Below are 27,703 nucleotides of genomic sequence, written 5' to 3' on the forward strand. Positions count from 1 at the left end.
AGCGCCTTCCGCGATTCCCGTCGGGCCAATCAGCGGCTGCCGGGGGCCGGGTTCTGTCGCCATGGCAGCGAGGGGGCGGGAGCGCGCGGTCCGCGGAGGCTTAGAGCAAAGCCGCGGGCGGGGGGCTGGAGAGACAGGTTTGTGCGTTGCATGCGTTCTGCAGGCGGAGGCCCGCGCGCCGAGACCCGGCTAGGTAAGGCTGGTGGCCTCGAGGTGGGTGCGGATCAGCACGGGAGGAGGCTGGAGCGGGTCCTGAAGTAAGGTTCAAGGCTTCGCTTGCCCTGCGCGGGCGATGAGCATGGTGGGGGCCGCACAGTGGGCGGACACAGGTTAGGATGGGGGGCTTCCAGCTGGAGCCTGAGGCATGGGGTCCCTTCCTCCGCTCCACTCGCTACAGGGCTCTCAAGCTTGCTTTGGGGTCGATGAGGGTGGCAGGCTCTTGGCAGGGAACAGACGAGGGTGGGTACAGGACCGAGACCCCGGCGGCAGTCCAGCGAGGGAGGTGTCCACTGGTGTGGAAGGTATACCCATCAGTGCCGGGCTGAGGCTCGCCACCCTTCGCGCCGCCGAGCAAAGCTAGGCCCATGAATCCTGCTCTTCTGCCGGTTCTGTTACACAGGCAACCACTGACACTTAGGAGAGGAGAAAGTTCGTTCCACTTGTGGTATTGTTTTCCCTTAAGTGACAAATCTTTAGATGTGAGATGAGCTCTTTCAGTTTCAGGGTATGAGAAAGATAGTACTTCCTTGTTGCACCTGCTGAGTGGTAACTTAGTGAGCAAATGTGGTTATTGTGCTTGGTGCTGGCAATGGTCTTGGTTGGCAATTATTTTACAATATTGAGAGAGAGAGACGGAGAAAGAGATAATGCCAACATGAACCATTGAATCATTATTCTTATTTCTGGGAGACAGAATCTCCTGAAATTCTCAGTGTCCACTGACCTCCTAAATTGGATAATGTACATTTACGCAATTGAATAAGTGCGTGCTGCCATCTAAGCCTTTTTGTGAAGGCTGTTAAATCCGTGGATGAATTTGACCACCAAACGATATATTATCTTGGTTAAAAAAAAGAGGGGGAAGGGAGGTTATATTCAAATATTTCTGATAGTCAAATTTATTTGAAGGAGATTGTGGACTCTCTATAAGAATTTAAAGAATCGATGAGACAGTTGCTTTAAGGAATTGGTTAAAATTAGTATGACTCGTGGTATAATAAATTTAGATCAGATAAACTATAGCTTCTTTTATGACCTTTTAAATTATCTGTTTCTTAAGGCCTTCCCTGGTGAATTCTGTTGAATAGAGTCAGGCAATATCTAGATTCTTGCCTCTTGTCCCTCACAGAAATTGCCTCAGGATTAATCCTGATTTAAGCTGAATGTGAGTTATCTTATAAAGCTTGAACAACAAGTTCAACAAATGTTTAACAAACATGTTTCAACAAATGTTCTTCAGTTAATAGGGTCAAAACTTTTTAAAAAACATGTAAATTTAGAATTGGAAATCTCAAATAATATCACTCTTGTTATTAGGGTGAACATGGAAACTTCTGTTTCTCATCTTGGTCTTTAAACTCTCCACCATCTGGTCTAGCTTTCTAGTATGAGTGAAAAATCCGTCTGTCTCTGTGTGGTTACCTATGCTGTTCTCTTCCTCTATGCTAATTTCACCCGTCTTGCAAGCCGAGTCCATGTTGTGTTTACCTTTCTTTGATCTTCCCAGGTACTCTCTGCTCATCTCACACATTTTGTGAGTACCCTTTCAGCATGCTTTTTTGCCAAGTTGGTTTTGTGCTCTGTAAATACTAGTTAAAATAAAATGCACAATTAAGGCAACAAGGGTTGCAACTCACAATTGAGTTGATTATATTTGGCGTGATAGATTAACTTTTTCTAAATAACTGAAGGTCTAGAAATGGGAAATTTGTTATTTTTATGTTTAACATGTGCGGTTTGTTTATAGACTTTAAAAAACAGGCTGCTAGCAATTTCAAATAATTTATTCAAGGAAAAATATCAATCACTTAATGATTTACAATCTAAAATTTAAAAAAACCACCGTGATATAGTGAAAAGTATACTTAGAATTTGGTGGCCAGATTCCAATCCTGGCTCCGCCAAATGATCCTGGCTAAGTTAGTAACTTGCCTGTGCTTTAGAATATTTTATGAAAATAGAGTCTGAACAAAACCATCTCAAAGATGATTTCTGGTCCCAGAATTCTCTGACTTAAAAATGTTAAAGCAGCCTAATGGAAATTGAGATAGCTGTTGCATGCTTTTCTTTTTTATTTATTTATTTTTTCAAATGAATTGGTGTAATTCCAGGAGGTACAGAATTCGGGATAGATCAAAGACTGAAGAACATTAGAAGGATTCTGGGCTGGATTTACTCGGACCTCCCAGCTAAGGTAGAAATGGCTGAGTGAGAAGAAGTAAAGAGAAGATGAGTCACTGTATGATTTTTTGTTTTTTTATGAAAGTTTATTGTTAAATGTACAACAGGCTCCAAGACAACACTTCATTCTAACTATAGGTGGCAACAGATGTTATTGCAAGGACTCTAGATGTTTAAACAGGAATGGAATGAAGGATCACCATTGCCTCAGGCACAAGAAACAGCGTACTTTTTCCCAGATTTCTTACTTCCACCTGTGGCCAGGGACCCTTTCCTGCAGTCTTCACTTTTGGCTCCTCAAGTTTCTTCTGCTCCTCCTTCTGTTTCTGCTTGAATGCCTTATCTTCCTCATCTATCTCCTTGGCCTGCTTCTTGGGCTGCTTCAGGGGCTGCTTCTTGCCACCTTTGCGGCCAGACATGGCGCCTGCCACCCCTTCCCCAGACTCTACCCTGCACGCTTTTATTTTTTGCAGAGCTTTTTGACGTATTGTATTTTCGTTATTTGAAGTACAGTATGTGTAAATAATGAAGACATTGTAATTTTAATAAATTTGTATATTGAGTGATACAGATGAGCAACAGTATCTGCTTTTCAAGAGTCTGTTATCAAGGATACTGTAACCGAGAAAAAGGTGATGTAATGGGTTCCTTGACGGGTGTCCTTTTCTACAGATATGAGCATCAGAGACACGAAAATCGATGCTGATGTCTTGATACAGGGAAGGGGTGGAGTACAGCTCAGCTGGTCATACATCTGATATTTTGAACCTCACTTTCCCATTGACTCTAATTTTCAAAGGGAAAAATGGAGATGAGCACCAGCTTACTGATTGCCCTTGTCTCTGCTGCCATCAAGAAGCTCAGAAGCCATTTATTTTTCTCCACCCCACTCCTTTTTACTGTTAGAATTATGACTTTGACAGTAAGAAGAAGCAACCCAAGTTTCCTGGCTCTGGGCAGTGCCTTGGATAAGAAACCTGGGTCTCTTGCAAAAGTTCCGTTTTAATGCCAGGAGGAAAAGATTGTGTTCCTCTTGTTGGCTGTAGTTTTTTCATTGGCCTACAGCTGCATCAGGGCTTTGGCTGTGGTGGTGCTCAGAGGAGAGCTCTAATGCAGCTCTTCAAAAATGACATTGAGAGGTTGTTCAAACTGGTTTATTGCTTTTTAAGTTTTATAACTTTGGGTGTTTGCAGAGCAGATTTTCATTATTTCAGTATATAGCTATTTTATTTTCAAGACAGGAAGGGCATTAATATTTGTCGAGCGTTTACTGTTGCCGTGCACTGTGCTAGTGACATGATAGTCATTGTTATTTTCATCCAGTCAAAAGCTTATGAAGAAGGATTAGTTTAATTTTGTAGATAGGAAAATCGAGACTCAGACAGGCAAGTAGCTTACCAGTAAATGGGAGTGGTTAGTATTCAATCTGCTGTTTGTTTATTTTTGACCATGCTGTGTTCATAAAAGTCATATGCCTTTCCAACATATAACATGCATGTGAGCACTCTTCTGCTTAGATCATCTTATGTTAAATATACCACAAAAAGAGAGAAATATCTGTGTTCTTAAAATTTGAAGATATTTTATTTGCTTATTTTCTTTACAGACTACTTGGAAATAATTGATTACATTTACAAGTGAGCTTGCACATGAGCTAACTGCCTGGTATTTTACACTTGGGTAGTGGAGTTTCAAAAAAGAATTTGAGGTGTTTTGCTTTGTTACTGATCTGTGTGACTGATCTGTGGGCCAAGGTTCATTTTTAAAAGTGATGGTAAGGGTAAAGAAAGATTCCAATTAAGGGTTTAATAGGAAAACTTAGCCTATATCTTGAAGTCTCATTGCTGAGGAAAATAAGCTTTTAGTTTGAATTCTTCTTAGTTATTTAAAATAGGGGAAATATAGTTATTAAAAGGGGAGCAACCTGGGCACAATAAATCAATATCTTTGTTTATTCTGGTCTTTGATTTTGTTTATTTAAATATCCAACTCCCTCCTCACTGGAATATGATATTGTTTAGTTTCCTTACACATCACAAAAATTTGATATTTTTTCTTTTCACGGGATGTGACAAATACAGACACTATCATGTGCCATTACCACTGTAATAAGGCTAAATTTATGTTTATATTTAATGTGTTTTATTTCATTTTTTTTTACATTTAGAATCTGCTAAGAGTCAGTTTTTAGTGAAACAGCATTGAGCTACGAGCCAAGACCCACTTCTTCACTAATTTGATCTTGTGCAAGTCATCTTACCTCTCTGGATCTCAGTTGTCTCATCTGTAAAAAGGAGATAAAAATTCTTTACCTTTCTGAAGGTAAGTGATCAGTTAAGAAAGCAAAACAGACTTAAAGATGGCTTAAACACACAATATTTATTTTCTCATGTAAAATAATTCCTGAAGTAGGCCATCTAGGATTGGTATAGTAGCTTCATGAAGTCATCAGGGACCTAAGCTCTTTCCAGTTCTTTGGTCTGCTATCCCTAAGGTGGGGCTCTGGTGCTCATAGTGCAAGATAGCTGCCAGAGCTCTAACCATCACAGCTAAGTTCCAGGCAGCAAGGCAAAGACAAAGAAGGGTACATCTTCTCCCTTTAAGGAGACTTCCTGAACCAAAGCTCAGGCTCCGAGGGAAACAAGGAAATATAGCTGAATGCATGGCTGCCCTGAGTAAAATTGGGCTTTTGTTACGGAGGAGGAAGGGAAGATGTGGATATCATCAGGCAAATAGAAGTCTCTGTCACAGTATGGATCTTTTTCTCTTTCATCTCTGAGATCTGTAAGCTATGATAGCCACTAAAAGTAACTTGAGTAATTTGCGGTGGCAGAACTTTAAGTCTGACCATTGTCTACAGAAGAAAATAACTTTCATCTAATAAATTGTGTTTCTTTTTTTACTTTTATCCCATGATTCATTGTAAAAGCCTTTCTGTCTTGATTGGGTATTTGTTTTGGTTATTTTTTTAGATTACCCATAAATGCTTAATAGATGTTTGTTCTGCAATTTATGGATGTGTTAAAAAAAGAGCTAACATTTATTGAGTCGCTTGCTTTGTGTGAGGCACTAAAAAGACAGAGATAAGTTGTCCCAAGGGTATCACATAACAGATCATCAGGAAGTAAATTTATGTTGAAAAGTATAAGCCATCTCAAGTTACATTTAAATTCAGTATCATCCCATGAGGCACACTTTTATCTTCCTTGTTAGTTAAAAGTTTTTGTGTGTGTTTTTTTAACCACTTAACTGTCACCTGTCTTGAAATTTCCTCTTACTTTAGCTGGCCTTTGCTTCACTTACTTTGGTATGCTGATATTTTATTTCCTTCCAGACTTTTCTTTGTAAATATTATATAAATATATCCTACACTTGTCATGTGAAATGATTCTGTTGCCATTATATCTGTAAAGAAAGTGAATTGAAATGAAGTTTTGATAAAGGAAACTGAAATTCAGGGAATGGAAATTGGAGGGGGGAAGAATCTAAAGATTCAGTCAATCCTTTAGGAATATTAGAAGGAAGATAAGGAAATTAAGTTTTTTTTATTGATGTGATAATAGTTTATAACATGTGATATTTCAATTGTACATTATTCTTTGTCAGTCACCATATACATGTGCCCCTTTACCCCTTATGCTTACTCCCCAATCCCCTTCCCCTCTGCTAACCACTAATCTAGGAGCAAATTGTTTTTTTTTTTCAGGAAGATTAGCCCTGAGCTAACGTCAGCTGCCAATCCTCCTCTTTTTGCTGAGGAAGACTGGCCCTGAGCTAACATCCGTGCCCATCTTCCTCCACTTTATATGTGGGACGCCTGCCACGGCATGGCTTGCCAAGTGGTGCCATATCTGCACCCGGGATCCGGGCTGGCAAACCCTTGGGTGCCACAGTGGAACGTGTGCACTTCACCACTGTGCCACCTGGCTGGCCCCAACAAATTAAGATTTTATTTCTATAAAGTATCTTTGTGTTTTTGCAAGGTTTTGAATTTTTCCTTCTATCACTTAGGCACAAAGTACAGTAATTCTTTTGCTACTAGTCCTTCGATTTCCTTTTTTTCCCAATCTACAACCATTGACCCTAAATAAACAAAATAATCAGGAACCTTATGATTATAAAAACAGCCCAGTTTTGTTTTTAAAAGGCATTTAGCATTGTAAGTCACTTGACTGAAAATGTCTATTTGCTGAATACCATTTTAATGCCTTTAAAATTTTTTTAATTAACAGCAAAAGGATCATGCTATGCCTCGTTTTGTAAGCAGCTATTTTTCAAATTGCAATAGTTTATTTAATAGGCTGCCTTCCACACTAGGTTGAAAGCTCTCTGAGGGTAGTGATCGTGTCTATCTTACTTACCTTTGTATCCAGCATAATATCTGGTACAAAGTGGGTACTTAATAAATATTTGTTAAATTAATCAATATATACAATAGATGAAAGAAAATGTACTTCAATTCACTCTTATATTTGTAGGAAGAGGAGTAAAGGAGCAGGGTTGAGATGGGGAAAGAGATGGGTGAGGGAGGAATAGAGACTGTTACAAGAAAAGGGACACATTTGTTTCAGTTTCCTTTACCCTACCCTCTTCTCTCCACAACCATTCTTTGTAACCACTTCCAGGATAGGTCTCCCTACAGCAAAACAGGAAACTATCTGATACACACACATCCCTACACCCACCCACCCATCCACCTACTCACCCACCAGGTAACCTTAATCTGGATAACTACTAGTATGAATCAATAGTTAAGAAATCTACCTCTGTGTATGAATGGGAATTTTGTTCTGGTGGAGACAGGGGAAGAAAGATAAGCCTCCTTTTAGGGCTTGAAAATTTAGGGAAATTATTTTGTATTTATTGAATGCTAGGAGAAGCTTAAGAACTCTGCTTACTTTGTAATTTTGCCTGAGGCTCCGATGCCCTTGGGATCAGTGCTTTCCTGCTGTCTTGAGATCACTGCCTGATTTGGAACTGCAGCTCATCCTACTTTAGATCAGCCTATCCTGGTGTGGATCAGTCTACTCTCAGCCTAGCTTAGCCCAGTGTCTCCTGTTTGGGTCTCTGTTCTTACTGAGGAAGAGGGTGATAAAAGAAAGGAGGCCATTCTTACTGACCTGGAAATGGAATAAAAGGAGGTTCGTCCCCTCTTCTTCCCATTGCCTCTCCTTATCGCTTAGCTCTCCTTCTTTTGTATGGACGTTATTGGGTTTATGAAAATCTGTAAACCTGTCTCTGACACATTTGATGTTATCTTGTTATTTAAAGAAATTTTTGTGTCGTGACTTTTCTACCTAATATGCCAGAACGTTTTCTGTTTCTTTTGTTATAACAGTTCACATTTATTGAGGCCTTATTAAGGAGTAAATTTTAATTAACTTTAGACTTCAGTGAGTTCATTGTCCTAATTATTTCTAGAATAAACATTAAAAGATTAGAACCTAGTGGAGGGAGAAAAGTGTATTTGAAAAATTCTCTGTCAATCAAAAGCAGAAATCAAAACGGAGGCGAGGAAGGAGAGGAAGTATATATTAAAGAGGCAAGATAAATAGCTTAAAAGAAGAGGGTAGATTTAAAATTCAAGATTTGGTATTTCATTGACTCTAAGACTCCAGTGATATCAAGACACGTTATATGCCATATAGAAAAAATACTTCCAATTAGACTGTGACACTATGCTTTATCACTTACAATTTCATTTTATGTTTACTGAAAGTGCTTTTTTAGATTCATTTAGACATAGATTTTTCTCACATCGCTTTTATGCGTACATAAAGAAATTACAAGTTAAATAAATTGGTTCAGGTATTCCTGAGACTTTTTCACATTCGTAGTCTGATTCTTTTGAAACACTTTCTTGTTTCAGAATTGTCAATGTCTGTGTTTTTCCCACACAACATTGTTCTGCTACTGTGGAGAGTGAGGGTGATTTTCTTCTGGGACTTTCTTCAAGCCCCTTTGCCTGGGATTTTCTTCCAAGACTCTGACACTCATTTTGCAAGTTTTGATCCTAGTGCTTTTCAAAAGATGATGACGGAAAGTTTTCAGATTCACCTTGTTTCCTCAACCCCTCCTTCACTAGTTTGTTAACTGAAATGCTGAGGAGTTGGAGTTGTCTATACATGGCATCAAGAATAACATCAAGTCGTGTTACTTTTCAGGCAAGCTATCCTTTAAATATTCAGATGTATGGCCTCAGAATGCAGCAAGAACTAAACGAATACACTTGGCAGGTTGTGAAGGGCTCTCGGACATTCAAACCAGATTTAGTTAGCTCAAGATTTTCACTTACTTTTCTAGTAGTGATAGTATAAGCAGACAAAAATCATTAAGGATATAAAAATTAGATAATTATGAAAAAGTTATAAGCATGGCTAGTTCTATACTTCTTTGCTATAGGTTAATGTTAGTTTGTAAATTGTATTTGTTCATTTTTTATGTTCACGTCTTATTTTATAAGCTCAGACTTTTTGCTCTACTTTTCATTACTTTAAAAAAGTTGAAATATGATTCACATATCATAAAATTCACTTTTTTTTTTCTGAGAAAAATTTGCCCTGAGCTAACATATGTTGCCAATCTTCCTCTTTTTGCTGAGGAAGATTCGCTCTAACATCTGTGCCAGTCTTCCTCTTTTCTGTAGGTGAGCTGCCACCACAACATGGCCACTGACAGACGAGTGGTGTAGGTCTGCACCTGGAACCGAACCTGGGTTCCTGAAGCCAAGTCCACCAAACTTAACCACTAGGCCACCAGGGCTGGCCCCAAATTCACCCTTTAAAAGTGTGCTATCCAGGGGATTTTAGTATATTCACAAGGTTGTGCAACCATCACTACTATCTTTTTTTTTTTTTTTTTTTGGTGAGGAAGATTGGCCCTGAGCTAACATCCATTGCCAGTCCTCCTCTTTTTGCTTGAGAAAGAGTGTCCCTAAGCTAATATCTGTGCCAACTTCCTCTGTTTCATATGTGGGATGCTACCACAGCATGGCTTGATGAGTGGTGTATAAGTTTGCACCCAGGATCTGAACCTGCAAACCCTGGCCTGCCAAAGCAGAGTGCTCGAACTTACCCACTATGCCACTGGGCCGGCCCCGCTATCTAATTTTAGCACATTTTCATTACCCCAAAAAGGAATCGATACCCATTAGCAGTTATTTCTCATTCCCCCTCACCTACCAACAGCCCCCAAGCAACCATTAATCTACTTTCTCTCTCTATGGATTGGCTTATTCTGGACATTTGATATAAATAGAATTGTATAATATGTGTCCTTTTGCATCTGGTTGTATTTATTATTCAGTTCTGTTGTATTTGATTTTATAACAAACAAGTTTCTACTTGAACTCTCAGTCTTTTGTTCTTTAAAATTATTGAAAAGCAAAACCCCTTTTGGTTTTGAAATGGCAGTCACAGCTCATTATCTCCTTCCTGCAGAAGTTAAAAACAAGTCCAGCTTGAATGAAATGCAAGTCTGACAGTCTCTATACCTAAAATCAAGGAAGAACTTAGTTTCTCTTTCCACAGAAGCAAGGTGGAAGTTTGATCAGAGGGCACAATTTCTCACACCTCATATCCAAAATGTGAAACATGTCTTTACCTCGTTTTTATTGTATCTAGATGGGAACTTTCTTTGCTAGTTGGTTTTTGAAATTCTTTGTATCCCAGCACCCAGATCTTCTACTTGCTCTACCAATGTAATTTGAAGCTGACTGAATAAACAATATTTAGTTTAAAGGCATTTATAAATGCCTTTATATAATTCATATAATTAGTATGAGTACAAGCAATTTTATTGTTTTTGTTAGTATTTCTGATAATGTAACAGAAAAGATCTATACTTTGTCTGAAAGAATAAACTGTTAATAGAATTCAAGAGTTTAAAGAATAATGAGGTCAAGTTAAATTCCCTTTTTAAAAAAGATCCATTATTTAAAAAAGGGGCAAAACAAATGGAGAAAGTTAATTGACTGACCTATGGTTCTAGCAGGTGAGTGGTGCAGCTGGAATTAGAATACAAACCTAAATTTAATTTTGCCTTACTCTTCTTAGAGATTACACCTGTTTTTTTCCCCCTTGATTATTCGAGTTTGCTTTTCAGATAAGCATTCTCTTTGTTTCTCCTTGTAGGGGAGGTTTGTGAATAAAAGAGCAGAGGGAGGCAGTAGCGTGCATCAGAATCACCTACTACAAGACTTGTTAAAATGGATCGTGCCCCCGGATCCCCACCCTGCTCAAAGCGTCTCTGATTTAGAAAGTCTGGAGTAAGCTTTGAGAGTCTGCATTTCTTCAAATTCCCAGGTGATGCTGCTGCTGCTGGCTCAGGGACCACACTTCGAGAACCATTGCTTAAAGCAGACCTAGCCCTTGGAGTCAGTTACTCCCAGGTCCAGACTCTGGCTCTTTGACTTCCTTACTCCTGTGTGACCCTGGCCAAGTTTTTTAGCTGATGTGGCTGAGTTTCCAGTACTTTAAAATGAGGATGATAATATTTATTTCACAGGGCCATTGTGAGAATTAAATTCGTTAATATAAAAAAAAGTTTAGCATACTGCCTGGTACATAGTAAAGACTAATAGATGGTTTCTATTGTTATTTATAAGCCCAGGGCCCAATTAAATGTTTGTGAACCATAAATTCAGTCAATTCAGTTTTGCCTTTTTGTCACTTTGTCACTTGGAGTTACTGTCAGGACGTGTGCGTGCGTGCACACACTCACACACACACACACACACACACACACACACACACATTCATATAAACGAATGTATTCCTCCCTTGACTTGCCTTCTTGTATATGGTAGCCTTGGCAGAGGAGAGAGCAGAAATGACAAATTGGAAAAGGGGTTCCACTTCCAAAATTGGATTTAACTATAGTTTACTTTTATTAATCTCAGGCTTCTATTGTGTATGGAAGTAAAGGTGGACACTATAAAAAAAAAGAGCGTATTTTAAAATTTATGACATAGCTGCTAGTTGCTGAGATGGAACTGCTTGTTAATTGCTCTGTGTACGTGTGTTGTGTCATGGGAGGAGGAGAGCTTAAGGGATGTTGACGATAATGCGGGGTGGAGGGGAGGAGTCTATGTGAAAAATTCTTTTAAACTCTAGATTGTCCATATCAAGGGATAGTCACAGTTCCTGATGAGGTCTGCACAATGAAGTTACAGAGGTATATCACTGAGCTCACTTTCTGCGGTGCATATACGGAAGACTACTCAAATCTTTTTAGCAATTGTTCATTTTCTAACTATATGTGTACCATGTTAGGACCCATGGAGACTCAGTGAAGCTCCAGGAGTGTATATAGAAGACATCAAAATTGACTTGACCAGTTAAGTCATTGCTTGGGCTTTTCAGCCATGACTATACTTAAAACTTTTATCCTTTTTAATGGCCATTTGGTCAGGTTGTTCACAGTGGGACATGGGACTTGCAAAGATGAACAAAAGTTTCAATTCAGAACTTTTGAAAAAACAACTAACTTGGGGCTGGCCTCATGGGGTAGTGGTTAAGTTCACGTGCTCTGCTTCCGTGGCCCTGGTTTCACAGGTTCTGATCCCAGTTGTGGACCTGCACACCACTTGTCAGGCCATGCTGTGGCAGCGTCCCACATACAAAACAGAGGAAGAGTGGCACAAATGTTAGCTCAAAGGCAATCTTCCTCAAGCAAAAAGAGGAAGATTGACAACAGATGTTACCTCAGGGCCAATCTTCCTCACCAAAATAAATAAATAAATAAATAACAACTAACTCAATGCTACTTTTTATTAATTAAAAAGTAAAAGGAAAAAGTATAGCTAATACATACGTGAAAAGACACTCAACATCATTAGCCAATGAAATGTAAATCAAAATTACCGTGAATAGCACTTCTTACCCAGTAGGGTGGCTATAATAAGAAAGATAGACAATAACACGTATTGGTGAGGATGTGGAGAAATTGGAGCCCTCATATATTGCTGGTAGGAGTGTAAAATGGTACAGCTTCTATGGAAAATAGTTTGGTGGTTCCTCAAAAAGTTAAACGTGGAGTTACCAAATTGACACAACAGTTCTTCTCCTGTGTGTATAACTGAAAGAATTGAAAGCATTAGCACAACTTGAACACAAATGTTCATAGAAGCATTATTCATACTAGCCAAAACTGTAGAAACGACCCAAGTGTCCATCTTTACAGAGTCAACAAATCCTATGCCTTAAATAGGTGAATTTTATGGCATGTGAATTATATATCAATAAAGGTGCTAAAAATTTTGCTTTCCTAGGGGCCAGCCCCATGGCTGAGTGGTTAAGTTCCCACACTTCGCTTCAGTGGCCCAGGGTTTCACTGGTTCAGATCCTGGGTGCGGACATGGCACCGCTCATCAAGCCATGCTGAAGCAGCATCCCACATGCCACAACTAGAAGGACCCACAACTAGAATATATAACTGTGTGCTGGGGGGCTTTGGGGAGACGGAGAGGGAAAAAAAAGATTGGCAGCAGATGTTAGCGCAGGGCCAATCTAAAAAAAAAAACCCGGACCTTTCCTGCCATGTAAGAGCAAAGAAGGCTTTATTTAAAAAAATTGCTTTACAAGAAGTAGCACTAAAATGTGAGTTCTAGTGATTTTGTTAATGCAAGACAATGCTCTGTGAGTGAACTGGTATAACTAAAAGTTTCTTCATCTGTAAAATGAGTCACTGCCCTGTGTACTACCCAGGGTTGTGGTAAGAATGAGGCAATGTATGCTTTTCCAAATTGTGTTCTGTGGAGAAAAACACGTTACTTAAAAAAAAAAAAGTTCATGGCCAGCTAAGTTTGGGAGACTCTGAGTCGAATAATGCATGCTCCAAATTGATGGTCAGACTGTGGTTCTTGACTTGGACCCTAACATGAGTCTATGTGTAAAATCAATTAAATATGAGATTTTTATTCATTCTAATTCTTGTAGTCGATCCTCCCGAGGTGCTAGGATCCTCATGAAATAGAAACTGTTTGAATAAGGAAAATTTGACTGAGATTGTGGGACCAGCACTAGTTGCTCCTCTTTCTGTTTCAACCCTGTTAGATCCTGCTGGATATTTTATTGACCTATTTATTTGAAAAATTATTGACTAAAAAGACTTTTAGCAAATGACTATTGGTCATGATAAAATAATGTTTGGTAAGGTAAAGAGAAGATTTGTAGCTAGCTGTTCAGCTTTTTTAATCAACTTATGTTCATACAGCAACTTATTTTCAAAATTAGGTTGAAGCTAAGTTAAATATCATATCAAGAAATAATTTTGACTCTCTGGTATTGTAATTGAGAAAAAATATATAGTTTTTCTTTACTTCTCCATTTCTTAAGCCTGGGCTATTTATTTTTTTAAGTTTTGAATCCCTCATCACCGTCTTTGTATGAACGTTTTTAAATTAACCACATGTTTTCTTATAGTACCTAAGCAGTTTAAACTTTAAAATTTTGTTTCCTTGTCTTTTTAATTTTAGCTGAAAAGCATTTCTGTCCTGATTTTCTTTAGTGATCTATTTTAAGCATTATTTTTGATAAGTTATAATCTATTTTTAACCTTTTTTCTAAAATTCTTTTGTTGTATTAAACTTCCTGAAATTGAAGATATTATTGATGTGACATTGAGAATGCATGTATATGTAGTTTGAAAACATCTTTTCAGGACCTACTATAATTATACCTTTATTTCAGATGAGGTGGAGGACCATCCTACTACGATATTATTTTTTCTTGGTTACTTGTCTACTTACTGCTCTTGAAGCCGTGCCTATAGACATAGACAAGACAAAAGTAAAACATACTCAACCTGTGGAGAGCGCAAAGATAGAAGCACCTGTAAGTGAAACGATAAAGAAAACCTTGTGGGGAGAATTTTAACTAAAATGTTGCTAATATTTCTTACTTATAAAATTGGACATTTAGAAACTATTCCTGAAATATCAGGGAAAAGTGTATTGAATAAGCATATATTGGTTAATGTTAGACAATGTTAATTTAATGTAGTTAGTATTAGGTAGTGCGTAGAAGAATTAATCATAATACAGTTCCAGTGTAGAGCTAACCAGCCAAGAAAACATGGTATTATATTCAAAGGAGAGACAGATAGCAATGAGGAGAGACAGGTGGCAATATGGTAAAAGCAATTAATATTATTGCTTAAGTCTTCATTGTCTAAGCCATATAGAAAGTCTGCCTTTATGTAACAGTAAAATATGGTATTGGTTCTGATACAAAACTCTTCACTTAAGAAATGCAGGGGCCGGCCCCGTGGCCGAGTGGTTAAGTTTGCACACTCTGCTTCAGCAGCCCAGGGTTTTGCTGGTTTGGATTCTGGGCACAGACACGGCACTGCTGGTCAGGCCATGCTGAGGTGGCATTCCACGTGCCACAACTAGAAAGACCCACAACTAAAAAATATACAACTATATACTGGGGGGTTTTGGGGAGAAGAAGGAAAAAAATAAAATCTTTAAAAAAAAAAAAAAAGAAATACAGTTTTTTGGGGCTAGCGTGGTGGCCTAGTGGTTAAGTTCACGTGCTCTGCTTCTGCGGACCCAGGGTTCACAGGTTTGGATCCTGGCGTGGACCTACACACTGCTCATCAGGCCATGGTCTGGTGGCATCCCATATATACAGTAGAGGAAAATTGGCACAGATATTAGCTCAGGGACAATCTTCCTCACCAAAAAAAAAAAAGGAAGAAAAAATACAACTTTTTAACTTTGTCTAAACTATCAAAGTAGCTATGTCTCAGTGCCATTTTGCTAAACCTTTTTTTTTTTTTTAGGATTGAGATCTTTAGATGCAGGGAAGGAAAAACTTTCAGAAGCATTATTGTCTGTTTCTTTATTTGAAGGATACTGGACTTTATTATGATGAATATCTCAAGCAAGTGATTGATGTGCTGGAAACAGATAATCATTTCAGAGAAAAGCTCCAGAAAGCAGATATAGAGGAAATAAAGGTAAATGTAATTAAATAATTATTTAACAAACATTTGAGCATGCCAGACACCGAACTAAGTACTGAGGATACAAAGATGAGACGCCTTCCCAACCCTTAAAGAACCCTCAAGGGAGAACAATGTCCAGAAAAAGATTAATAAAAAGCACATATGATGAGTGTGTAATATATTTTGGAGATACAGAGGATGAACATAGAATTCAGTATCAAGCCATGGGGGAAGCGGGAAGGCATTTTTCCTGGTGGAGATTATGCCAGTGCTTAAAGATGTGACCGAGAAAAGGAGAGAGACTGGAAGGCATCCCACGCAAAGGTGCACGAGTATGGAGACAGGAGATATATAGCAAACTGGAGATAGTAATTGTTGCTGGAACCTAAAGTGGGAAGTGGAGGCAATGATTGGCTAAATGACGAGGTTGGAAAGAGTCATGGGCTAGATGATGGAGGGCCTTTTACATCATGTTAAGGGGCTTCCATCATGATGTGAGGACAGCAGGGAGCTATTCAAAGGTTTAGAATAGGTTAAGTTCTGGTGTTTTAATCAGGTCCGGATTAATAGAAGAGGTAATGGGACATCTCTTACGTCAATAGGGGAGGTTTAACTATTTGCCTCAGTCCTAAGAACCTTATCAGACATAATCCTAGCCCTGGACATCTCCTTAGTACTCGTAATAAAGAAAGGGAGTTGTAAGATCTGACACGAGAAATTCTTTTGAAGCCCATCCTCGAAGGGCAGTGAATCAGTTTAGTTGGGTTTATCTTAGAGTCGGAGAATAAAGAAAATTTTCAACGATTTCGTTTTAAACTTTCAGTTATATCTCTCAAGATAGTTTTGTTTGTTTACTTATTTCTATCTATTTATTTGTTTTTAACTTTCCTAAAAAATGATCTTGCCTGTTTCTAGAATCAGAGAACTTTGTTTGAAAGAACCTTTCTTGGTCAAATATCCTTCTTATTTTTGTCACTGTCCCTGGTGGGTTCCTTTGAAAGACTGACCGGCGTCAGGCTGGGCCACTCTCAGAGCCTGCGTGTGGCTTTTAGTTCACATTCTCCTCCAGGAGGCTGTGAACCGTCCCGGGGAAAGCCAGCAGCGCTAAGGCAGTAATTCCCCCAAATTGTCTTGAGAATAATCTTGTGCTTTCTTTGAAGAATTAATTTGACCTGTGGAGCTAATTTCCTGGGGTGAGTGATATTTAATGTAGAACTTTCAGTGTCTCTTATCTACTTAAATTAGGACTAAGAGCATTATTTGGGGGTAACGGAAAATGTGGATAACGGGAGGTCCTATCCTGAGATAACCTGGGTAGAGGAAGCAGCAAGCTTCCTGGCTTGGCGTCGGGAATATTCTGTAATTGTCTTCCCCTCCCAATCAGTTCCTGTTCCCTATTGAGGGACGTCAGAGAGTGAAAATGAAGTAATTCAAACAGTTATTCAGTGACAGTTATTCAGTGACTCAACAGTTATTCTTTGCACATAAATGAAAAAGAAATGAGTAAAAACAGACAATAAAACCCAAGCTAACAGAATCACTACAAACAGCTCAGCAAAAACTCTGGTCTCAGGAAAAACTGGGAAAAAATGGTTAGAATTTGTCCTTTCCTTTTCATCCAAGCATTTTGAAGGGGGAGTCTTCCTACATGTCTTTACTTCCCCAGCGTTGTGCAGTGGAAAGATGTGCTTTCGCGGAGGGTGTCCGTGACTTCTTAATTGCCAAACTCAGTACATGCTTCTTATTCCTCTTCTTACTGGACTCCTTTATTTCATCCCAGTGGTTCTCAGATTTTAGGGCTTGTTCAAGCAGATTTCTGGGCCCCACCTCTGGAGTTGCTGATTCAGTCAGTCTAGGGCCTGCATTTCTAAAGTTCCCAGGTCATGCTGATGCTTCCACTTGGGACCACACTTCGAGAACCATTGTTTCATCTGATGGTAATGACTGTTGTCTCCTTGAAATATGCTACTCTTTCTGCTCCTATAACAGTGTATTCTCCTGTTCTTCTCCCTCTCTGAACATTCTTTCTTGGTCTCCTTGTGGGGTTTCTTTTTCTTACGTTCGTCGGCAGACCCCATTGACTCGGTCCTAAAAGGTTTGTCTGCCTAATTGCTTGTTAGACTTGCAACTTGTGATTACAAACACATTTGTAAACAAGAGGAAGTAAACCACAAGCTATTTTATTTCTTAAATTTTGAAACATGTATCTCATTACTTCTTTATGAAAAAAGTACTCAAAGGAGACAACCTAAAAAAGATGAGTTTTGAAAAATTATTTATATATGGAATGACTAAAGCTTATGGAGGCCAAGTTATTTTTTAAAAAATTTTTGAAATATAGCTCATATGCCACAAAATTTGCCCCCTGAAAGCATACAATTCAGTGGTTTTTAGTATATCCACAGAGTCACGTAACCATTGCCACTATCTACTTTTAGAATAATTTCGTTACCCCCAAAAGAAGTCCTGTACCCATTAAACAGTCACTTCCCATTTCCACCACCTCCTCAGCCCCTGGCAACCGGTGATCCACTTGCTATCTCTATGGATTTGCCTATGCTGGACATTTCATATAAATGGAGTCCTACAATATGGGGCCTTTGTGTGTGGCTTCTCTGGCAGCATAATGTTTTCAAGGTTCATCGTGTTATAGCATGTCTCAGTATATTCATTCCCTTTTATGGCTGAATAATATTCCACTTTATGGATAGTCCATATTTTATCAATTCATCAGTCGGTGGACATTTGGGTTGCTTCCTCTACATTTTTGGCTAGTATGAATAATGCTGCCATGAACATTCATTTACAAGTTTTTATGGGAACATATGTTTCAATTCTTTAGGTATATACCTAGGAATGGAATTGCTGGGTCATGTGTACCTCTGTGTTTAACTTTTTGAGGAACTGCCAAGTTGTTTCCAAAGTGGCTGTACCATTTTACAATTCGAGTTACTTTTTGAGTTTCTCCTTTGTGCTTTAATTATGCTTTTCTAAATTTTATGGTTTTTAGACATCTTGATTTTAGAATTACAAACTGAATCTCTTCTGAAAGAGATTCTACTTGTAATGTCAAATTTATCTAAATTAGTCAAAAGTATTTATCACTACTGTATTATAACCCTATTTTTAATATAGTGTATCTGGTCTAAAGATGTAATGTAATAGATAAAATTATTAATCTTGTTAACAGAGTGGGAGGCTAAGCAAAGAGCTGGACTTAGTAAGTCACCATGTGAGAACAAAACTTGATGAACTAAAAAGGCAAGAAGTAGCAAGGTTAAGAATGCTAATTAAAGCTAAATTGGATTCCCATCAAGGTAAGTGCTAAATAAAAGGTAGGAAAATTTCAATATTTGGTTGTTAAGATCAGTTTCCATTAGCACATGCCATGTACTTGTAGTCAAAATTTAATGTTAGTGGAGTCATGTGTTGCTTAACGGTGGGGATGCAATCTGAGAAATGCATCATTAGGCGGTTTCATCACTGTGTAGACATCATAGAGTGTCCTCACACAAACCTAGATGGTATAGCCTGCTACACACCTAGTCTATATGGTACTAATTTTATGGGACCACCATCATATGTGCAGACCATCATTGACTGAAACGTCATTATGTGGCACAGGACTGTATTGATTTGGCTTCTCTTAATTTTTAAAATTTAAATTTTTGAATAGGTAATATAGTCACATCATTTGAAAGTCAAAATGATTAGCCTTAAATAATTATATCAATGAAAAGGAAGAATGAAAAGTAATGAATTAAGCCACTGATTTAAAAGATGAAAAATAACATCAAAGCAAACCAAAAGAAAGCAGAGAGAAAATCTTATTAGAACAATTCCCATAGATGAAACAGAAAAATCGTCAGAGAGCTGGCTCCACTAAAAACCCCAGGCCCAGGGGCCAGCCCAGTGGTACAGTGGTTAAGTTCCCACATTCTGCTTCGGTGGCCCAGGGTTCACTGGTTTGGATCTCAGGTGTGGACCTATGCACCACTTGTCAAGCCATGCTGTGGCAGGTGCCCCATGTATAAAGTAGAGGAAGATTGGCACGGATGTTAGCTCAGGGCCAGTCTTCCTCAGCAAAAAGAAGGATTCGCAGCAGATGTTAGCTCAGGGCTAATCTTCTTCAAGAAAACAAAAAGCCCAGGCCCAGACAGTGTCAAAGGGAATTCTGTCAAACCATTAAAGAGCAGATTATCAATGCTTTTAAAACTATTCCAGGCGTAGAGAAAGAAGGAAAGCTTCCACACTCATATTATGTATTGATGCCAAAACCAAAATTATCGTACGTCAAAAAATACTGTATCATAGCAAGTGGATTTATTTCAGAAATGCAAGATTGACAATATTAGGAAACCTGGTACTGTAAATCATCATATGAATAGAAATAAGAAGAAAAAAATTTTGATGTGGCGAAGGAAATCATAGAATCAAAGGACAAATGATAAATTAGAATAAGTCTTTGAAACTTGTATTATTTTAAATTAAGGCTATTTTTTTTAGAGCAATACAAGATTCACAGCAAAATTGAGGAGAAAGTACAGAGATTTCCCATATATCCCCTGCCCCCAAATATGCGTAGCCTCCCCTATTACCAACATCTCCCACCAGAGGGGTGCATTTGTTACAACCAGTGAACCTACACTGACACATCGTAATCACGTGAAGTCCATGGTTTACATTTCTATGGGTTTAGACAAATTTACGGTGACCTGTGTCTGCCGTTATATTATCATACACGGTAGTTTCACTGCCCTAAAAATCCTCTGTGCTCTGCCGTTCATCCTCCATATTCTTTTACTTCCAGACTATGAGAAGATTAAATAGTTATGAGGTAGAATTTTTGAAATGAGAAGATATCTTAAAGAAAGTAATCTTTATGATCATCTCCATATGTATGGAAAAGGCATTTGACAAAAGTTAACATCCATTCTTAATTTTAAAAAAGTAATAAAATAGTAATCAGTAGATACTTCTGTGACATGATCAGATATGTCCAATTCAGCTGTATCATGCTTCATGGGGAAACAGAAGTACGTATTCGAACTGAAATCAGGAACAAGGCAAGGATACGCGCTGTCACCAGTAGTAATTAACATTGTACTGGAGGTACTAGCCAAAGCAATTGTACAAATGAAAAAAACTGAAGATAAAGTAATTGGAAAGGAGGTGATAAAACCATCTCTATTTGCAGATGATATGGTTTTATACCTAGAAAACCCAAAGTAATTGACTGAAAAACTTAGTATAAACAATGGGAAAATTCAGCAAGATAAACTTAATATACAGAAACCAATATTTTTCATATGTACAAACAATAGCCAGTTAGAAGATAAAATGGAAGAAAAGACTCCATTTGTAATACCAAGAAAGATAAAATACCTAGAATAAAACTATTAAGAAATGTGCAAGACTTTAACACAAATACTTTAAAACACTTCTGAAGGACACAAAAGCAGACTTGAAAAAAAGTGGAAAGACCCAACATCTTTTTGATACAAAGACTCAACATTATGAACATGTCACTTTTCCCTAGGTGCATTTATAAGTTTAACGTGATTCATGGGGCTGCCCCAGTGGCACAATGGTTTAGTTTGCATGTTCTGCGTTGGCAGCCGGTTCAGATCTCGGGTGGGGACCTATGCACTGCTTATCAAGCCATGCTGTGGCAGGTGTCCCACGTATCAAATAGAGGAAGATGGGCACGGATGTTAGCTCAAGGCTAATCTTCCTCAAGAAACAAAACAAAACAAAACATGATCCAAATAAAAATATGTACTTTCTTCTGGTACTAGCCAAGTTATGTTTTTTTTTTTTTTTTTTTTTTTGGTGAGGAAGATTGGCCCTGAGCTAACATCTGTTGCCAATCTTCCTCTTTTGGCTTGAGGAAGATTGTCCTGAGCTAACATCTGTGCTAGTCTTCCTCTATTTTGTATGTGGGACGCTGCCACAGTGTGGCTTGATGAACAGTGTGTAGGTCTGTGCTTAGGATCCAAACCCACGAACCCTGGGCCACCAAAGTGGAGTGCTTAAACCTAATTACTATATGCCACCGGGATGGCCCCCAAGTTACTTTTAAAGTTCATATGAAAAAGGAAACAAGCAAGGAAAGCTACATACCTCAGAAGAAAAAAGAACAAGGAAAAAGGACTAGATATATTAGATATTAAAATATATCACTAAACCTCAGTCGTTAGAACTGTGTGGTTTTGGTATAAGTAGAAAGACCAGTGGAACAGAATAGAAATTCCAGAAGTAAAATTAAATATATGTAGAATTTAGTTTACATTAAAGGTGGTATCTCATTATTAGTGGGATAAAGATAGATTTTTAAAAAATATAAATAGTGTTGGTACAATTGGGTAGCCATTTGGAAAAAAGTACAGTTAGATCTATCTCATATGCATCAAGATAAGTGCAAACAAATCAGAGATTTAAGTGTAGAAAATAAAACTATAAAAGCACTAGGTGACAACATAGGTGAATTCCTTTATTATCTTGGAATGGCCTTTCTAGTTATGAATCAAAATTAAGGGGCCAGATTTGGCACGTGGGAGATCCTCCAGGCTGGCTCCTGTGTCCTTGTGACTTGCCGCATAGGTTGGTTGTGTGGGTGATTCATTGTCATTAGTGAACATCTGAACATTCATTCATGGTGGAAGGGTAGTTCTTGAACTTCAGCTTGCATAAGAATCACCTGGGAGCTAGTTAAAAATGCAGATTACTGGTTCTCACCTCCAGATATTCTGATTCTGGGGATTAGTAATCTGCATTTTAGACATATACCTCTGGTCAGTGAAATCACGTTGGAGAAATGCTTGTGCAGAGCATTAAGCTCCCTGCTGGTGAATAGACTTAAAAACAAGAACCAAATACTCCTTATCCTGAAATTAAGGATGTCAATGAGGGGTAAAATGAGCTCATCCCATACTACTTCAGGTGGTCAGACACACAAGGTGATTCCATCCTTGAAGCCAGGTCCAAGGTGTTGTGAGATTTTTTTCCCCTTAGATAACCTCCATCCCTCAATCTTAGCAATATTTTCTTTGTTCCAAGATAGCAGGTGAATTTCATTATCTAAAGAAAACAGTCTGATTTGCTTAGAAAACTTACAAATATTTTCTCATTGATTCAATTTATGAATTGAAATTTCTCATAATTTGGAGAAAGGCTTAAAGGGTCTTAATTTTTTTTGGTATGATTTTTTCAAGTAGGTAATATATTCACATGGTTTAAAACCAGAACATATAAGAAGGTATAAGCAAAAAGCTCCTGGATATTTTTGTAGCCTGTCAGTGCCCATTGCCCCCTAACACCTATCTTTTCTGGGTTTCCTTTTTTTTTTTTTAAGTTTTCTTTTAGAATTTTTCCTTCTTCTCCCTAAAGCTCCCTGGTACGTAGTTGTGTATATTTTTAGTTGTGGGTCCTTCTAGTTGTGGCATGTGGGACGATGCCTCATCATGGCTTGATGAGTGGTGGTAGGTCCTCGCCCAGGATCTGAACCTGTGAAACCCTGGACCGCCAAAGCAGAGCACACAAACCCAACCACTCTGCCAGGGGGCTGGCCCCTGGGTTTCTTTGTTCTTATATAAGCAAATACCAATAAAGGTTCATATTTTTCCTCTCTTTTTATACAAAAGATAGCATACAATATACATTTTGTGCCTTGTATTTTTCTTTTAACAGTACATTTTGGAGATCTTTCTGTGTTAGTACACAGAGACCATCTTCATTTTTTTTTTTTTTAACAGCTATGTAGATTTCTATTATATGGATATACCGTAATTTATTTAACCAGGCCCCTGTTGATGGACATTTGGGTTATTTCTAGTGAAGTCTCTTGTACATATATTGCTATGTATTCATATAGGATTATCTCTAGGATAGATTTCCCATGGTAAAGTTGTTAAACCAGAAGATATATGTATTTGTAATTTTGATAGATGCTGCCATCTCCACCACTATTGTACCAATGCACAGTCCCACCAGCGATGATTTCTCACAGCCTTGCTGACGCTATGTATCTTCAAACTCTACGAGTTTTGCCATTTTGTTAGATGGTGTAATAGTGCAGTTTTAATATGTATTTCTCTTGTTTTGAGTAAGGTTAAGCATGCATTTATATATTTCATTGTCTGGTCATATCCTTTAAGGCTGGGTCTTATAACAAATCTTTTCTTCGTAAGTAAAACTAGTACAGTGCTCGACTAAGAATTCAGTGAAAGCTTAGTTGAACTAAATCTAGCAGTTTCTTACTTTCTGGCATAACAAAATGTGCCAGGCTCATCTTATACCTATCCTACTGCAGCCCTGAAATCAGCCATTTCTCTGAGGATTCTTGGTTCTTTTTAATGGCGAATAATATTACAGACCAGCAAGCTGGTACTAGGTGTACTTATTGCTTCTGGAATATATTTTCTTCTAGGTACTTTCATTGGATAGAGGTTGGAAATATATATGCATATGTATATGCATCTGTACACATCTGTATGCGTCTGTACACATATACATACATGCACATACGTTGATGTATATATGTGTATAATATACATACGTATACACATGAAACATACATGCATATACATGTACATATTTTAGAAATAATAAGTTCACACAGATAGCACTAATTCCCGTCCATTTCCACAGCTTGCTTTCTTACCTTCCATTATTTCATATTTGTATATTCCTTTTTCCTAAGTGAGAACCCTGACTTCTAACAACATCAACATATGTACTATTTTGCTCATTTCTGTCATACAACTGAAATAGTCCAGAATCACTTTACCCATTCAACTACAATAAACTGTAGCTTGTTTTTAAAAATTCTTTACAAAGAAAAACAATTGATGTTTCTTTAAAAATAAGTCATAATTCAAATGAATTTACCTGAATTAGATTTTTATTGTTCCATAAAGGATTCACTGGATCAGCATTCAAAAAATTCACATAAATTTTAGAGCAATTCTTTTTAGAAATTCTACTTAGACCTTTGATGAGGGCAGTATATTATAGTTTATCTAATTAAAAGTAGGAAATTTGGTAGTTTTACAATAGCAAAAATTTTTTTACTGTTAGTGTACTGATAGTCAACTGGTCTTTTAGAAATAACATAAAAATGTACGTATTACATTGTATTCCATTCTAGATTCAAAGACATTACCTTTGCCTAATATAATGATATGTACAATATTCTAAAAGAAAATATGAACACTTAGATTATAATCTAAAACTTTGACTTTTCTTATAAAATCCCCCCACAGGAATAAATGTGAATGCTCATTTTTTTTCTTGTTAAAGCCGCTTGGTTTTTTTTACATTTTATTTTATTGAGATCATAATAGTTTATAACATTGTGAAATTTCAGTTGTACGTTATTATTTGTCAGTCACCATACATATGTGCCCCTTTACCCCTTATGCCTAACCCCCAACCCCCTTCCCCTCTGGTAACCACTAATCTGTTCTCTTTGTCCATGTGTTTATCTTCCATATATGAGTGAAATCATATGGTGTTTGTCTTTCTCTGTCTGGCTTATTTTGCTTAACGTAATACTCTCACGGTCCATCCATGTTGTTGCAAATGGGATGATTTTGTCTTTTTTAATGGCTGAGTAATATTCCATTGTGTGTGTGTGTGTGTGTGTGTGTGTGTGTGTGTGTGTGTGTGTGTGTATACCACATCTTCTTTATCCATTCTTCAGTCGATGGGCACTTGGGTTGCTTCCACGTCTTGGCTATTGTGAACAATGCTGCAATGAACATAGGGGTGCATAAGTCTCTTTGAATTGTTGATTTCCAGTTCTTTAGATAAATACCCAGTAGTGGGATAGCTGGGTCATATGGTATTTCTATTTTTAATTTTTTGAGAAATCTCCATACTGTTTTCCATAGTGGCTCACCAGTTTGCATTCCCACCAGCAGTGTATGAGGGTTCTCTTTTCTCCATATCCTTGCCAACATTTGTTATTTTTTTGTTGGTGATTATAGCCATTCTGACAGGTGTAAGGCGATATCTCAATGTCGTTTTGATTTGGATTTCCCTGATGATTAGTATATTGAACATCTTTTCATGTGCCTATTGACCATCCGTATGTCTTCTCTGGAAAACTGCCGGTTCATATCCTCTGCCCATTTTTTGATCAGGTTGTTTGTTTTCTTGTTGTTGAGTTGTATGGGTTCTTTATATATTTTGGAGATTAACCCCTTGTCAGATATATGATTGGCAAATATCTTCTCCTAGTTGGTGTGTTGTCTTTTCATTTTGTTCCTGGTTTCCTTTGCTTTGCACAAGCTCTTTAGTCTGATGAAGTCCTACTTGTTTAGTTATTCTTTGTTTCCCTTGTCTGAGTAGACATCGTATTTGAAAAGATCCTTCTAAGCCTGATGTGAAAGAGTGTACTGCCTATATTTTCTTCTAGGAGTTGTATGATTTCAGGTCTTACCTTCAAGTCTTTGATCCATTTTGAGTTAATTTTTGTGTATGGTGAAAGATAATGGTCTACTTTCATTCTTTTGGCCGTCCAGTTTTGCTAACACTGTTTTTTCAAGAGGCTTTCCTTTCTCCATTGCATGTTCTTAACTCCTTTGTTGAAGATTAGCTGTCCATAGGTGTGTGGTTTTATTTCTGGGCTTTCAATTCTGTTCCATTGATTTGTGTGTCTGTTTTTGCACTGGTACCATGCTGTTTTGATTACTATAGCTTTGTGGTATATTTTGAAGTCAGGGATTGTGATGCCTCCAGCTTTGTTCTTTTTTCTCAGGATTGCTTTAGCTATTTGGGGTATTTTGCTGCCTCATGTGAATTTTAGGATTTTTTGTTCTATTTCTGTGAAGAATGTCATTGGGATTCTGATAGGGATTGCATTGAATCTATAGATTGCTTTAGGTAGTATGGACATTTTAACTAAGTTCATTCTTCCAATCCATGAGCAAGGAATATCTTTCCATTTCTTTATGTCGTCATCAATTTCTTTCAATAATGTTTTATAGTTTTCATTGTATAGGTCTTTCACCTCCTTCGTTAAATCTGTGAATGCTTATTCTTACTGTACCATCTATATTAATGTTTCTAGCTTCTAGTAATTGATCAGTTACAGTTTTCTCATTTTCTTTCAGATACAGGAATAGACCACCATGCTCTTCTAAAACAATTTGATCACCTAAACCACCTAAATCCTGAAAAGTTTGAATCTACAGATTTGGATATGTTAATCAAAGCGGTAAGAATAATTCCAAAAAGTGTTGTCTTTGTTGTGCCTTTGAGGCTTTGCAATTCGACAAGTAAATTCAATGAAGTGGTAATATAACTTTTATATGCTCTCTCGGATATCTTTAAAGGGAGATAGCTCAACCCTTATTAGGACAGATAATCGTGTGGGTATACAGGTCTGTAATCCCTTACTCACAATACCAAAATCCAAAACACTGTGAAAACTGAAACCTGGCTTGAATTATAGTAAGGCTATTTATAGTTTTTGTTTAGCCTAGTGTGCGTATTCATAGATTTTTGCTAAGGAAGTACTCATCTGTTTGATTACAGACTCTGCAGGGATATTGTGTAATACGTCATATATGCCATACTCCCTTTCTAAAATACAGAAAATTTTGAAACACATCTGGTCTCAGGGATTTTAGATGAGAGCTTATAGACCTCTCATGTTGTACTGTGTGGAGCTACCAAACTAGATGTTTGAGCCTGGGTGTTATTAGATTTGGTCAAGTGGTTAGAAACCATTCTAGTTTGCTATGCTGTACAAATTTGATACAGTCCCTTCATTTTTCTTCTTCTTCTTCTTTTCAAAATCAATTTATGTTTTACTTGCTTGTGAGAAACTTCCTAAAGTTGAAGCTAGCTTTTAGCTTTTAGTTTCTTTGAATGCCTACATCCCTGGTAATAATAATGACTAAAGTAAAATAGTAGAATTTTAAAAAGGAGTCCAGTATGTTTTGGCCTTCCTATACTGCCTCTGTTAGAGAGTATGCTATATGCAAGAAAGACTTTATTTATGTTTTTCAAACACATCTTTTTATTTGATTTAAATATTGCATTATAGGCTACAAGTGATCTGGAACACTATGATAAAACTCGACATGAAGAATTTAAAAAATATGAAATGATGAAGGAACATGAAAGGAGAGAATATTTAAAAACACTGAATGAAGAAAAGAGAAAAGAAGAAGAATCTAAATTTGAAGAAATGAAGAAAAAGCATGAAAATCATCCCAAAGTTAATCATCCAGTAAGGATTAAGACTTTATGAAACCATAGTTAGGTGAAGATACTTCTTTGTATCAGATAGTAGAATTTTATCATAAATTACTAGTACTTAAATCTTGATTCTTAATTCTGT

The 27,703-nt window shown here is 37.5% G+C and overlaps 1 protein-coding gene across 6 annotated transcripts in view; it reads left to right on the top strand.

The window, feature by feature from the left end:
• The first annotated feature begins 48 nt into the window (after positions 1–48).
• Positions 49–27,703, top strand: part of NUCB2 (nucleobindin 2) — a 41,689-nt gene continuing 14,034 nt past the window's right edge. The window contains exons 1-9 of one of the 6 annotated variants that reach the window (XM_070272072.1): positions 49–193; positions 1,727–1,753; positions 2,331–2,413; positions 4,568–4,722; positions 14,091–14,234; positions 15,256–15,363; positions 18,542–18,668; positions 26,469–26,572; positions 27,407–27,592. In XM_070272072.1, the coding sequence (XP_070128173.1) occupies positions 14,091–14,234; positions 15,256–15,363; positions 18,542–18,668; positions 26,469–26,572; positions 27,407–27,592 (669 nt within the window). In that variant the 5' untranslated portion in view covers positions 49–193; positions 1,727–1,753; positions 2,331–2,413; positions 4,568–4,722. 6 annotated transcript variants of the gene reach the window in all.

This window comes from Equus caballus, chromosome 7, assembly GCF_041296265.1.
Source record: "Equus caballus isolate H_3958 breed thoroughbred chromosome 7, TB-T2T, whole genome shotgun sequence".
In the NCBI taxonomy this organism is placed as follows: Eukaryota; Metazoa; Chordata; class Mammalia; order Perissodactyla; family Equidae; genus Equus; species Equus caballus.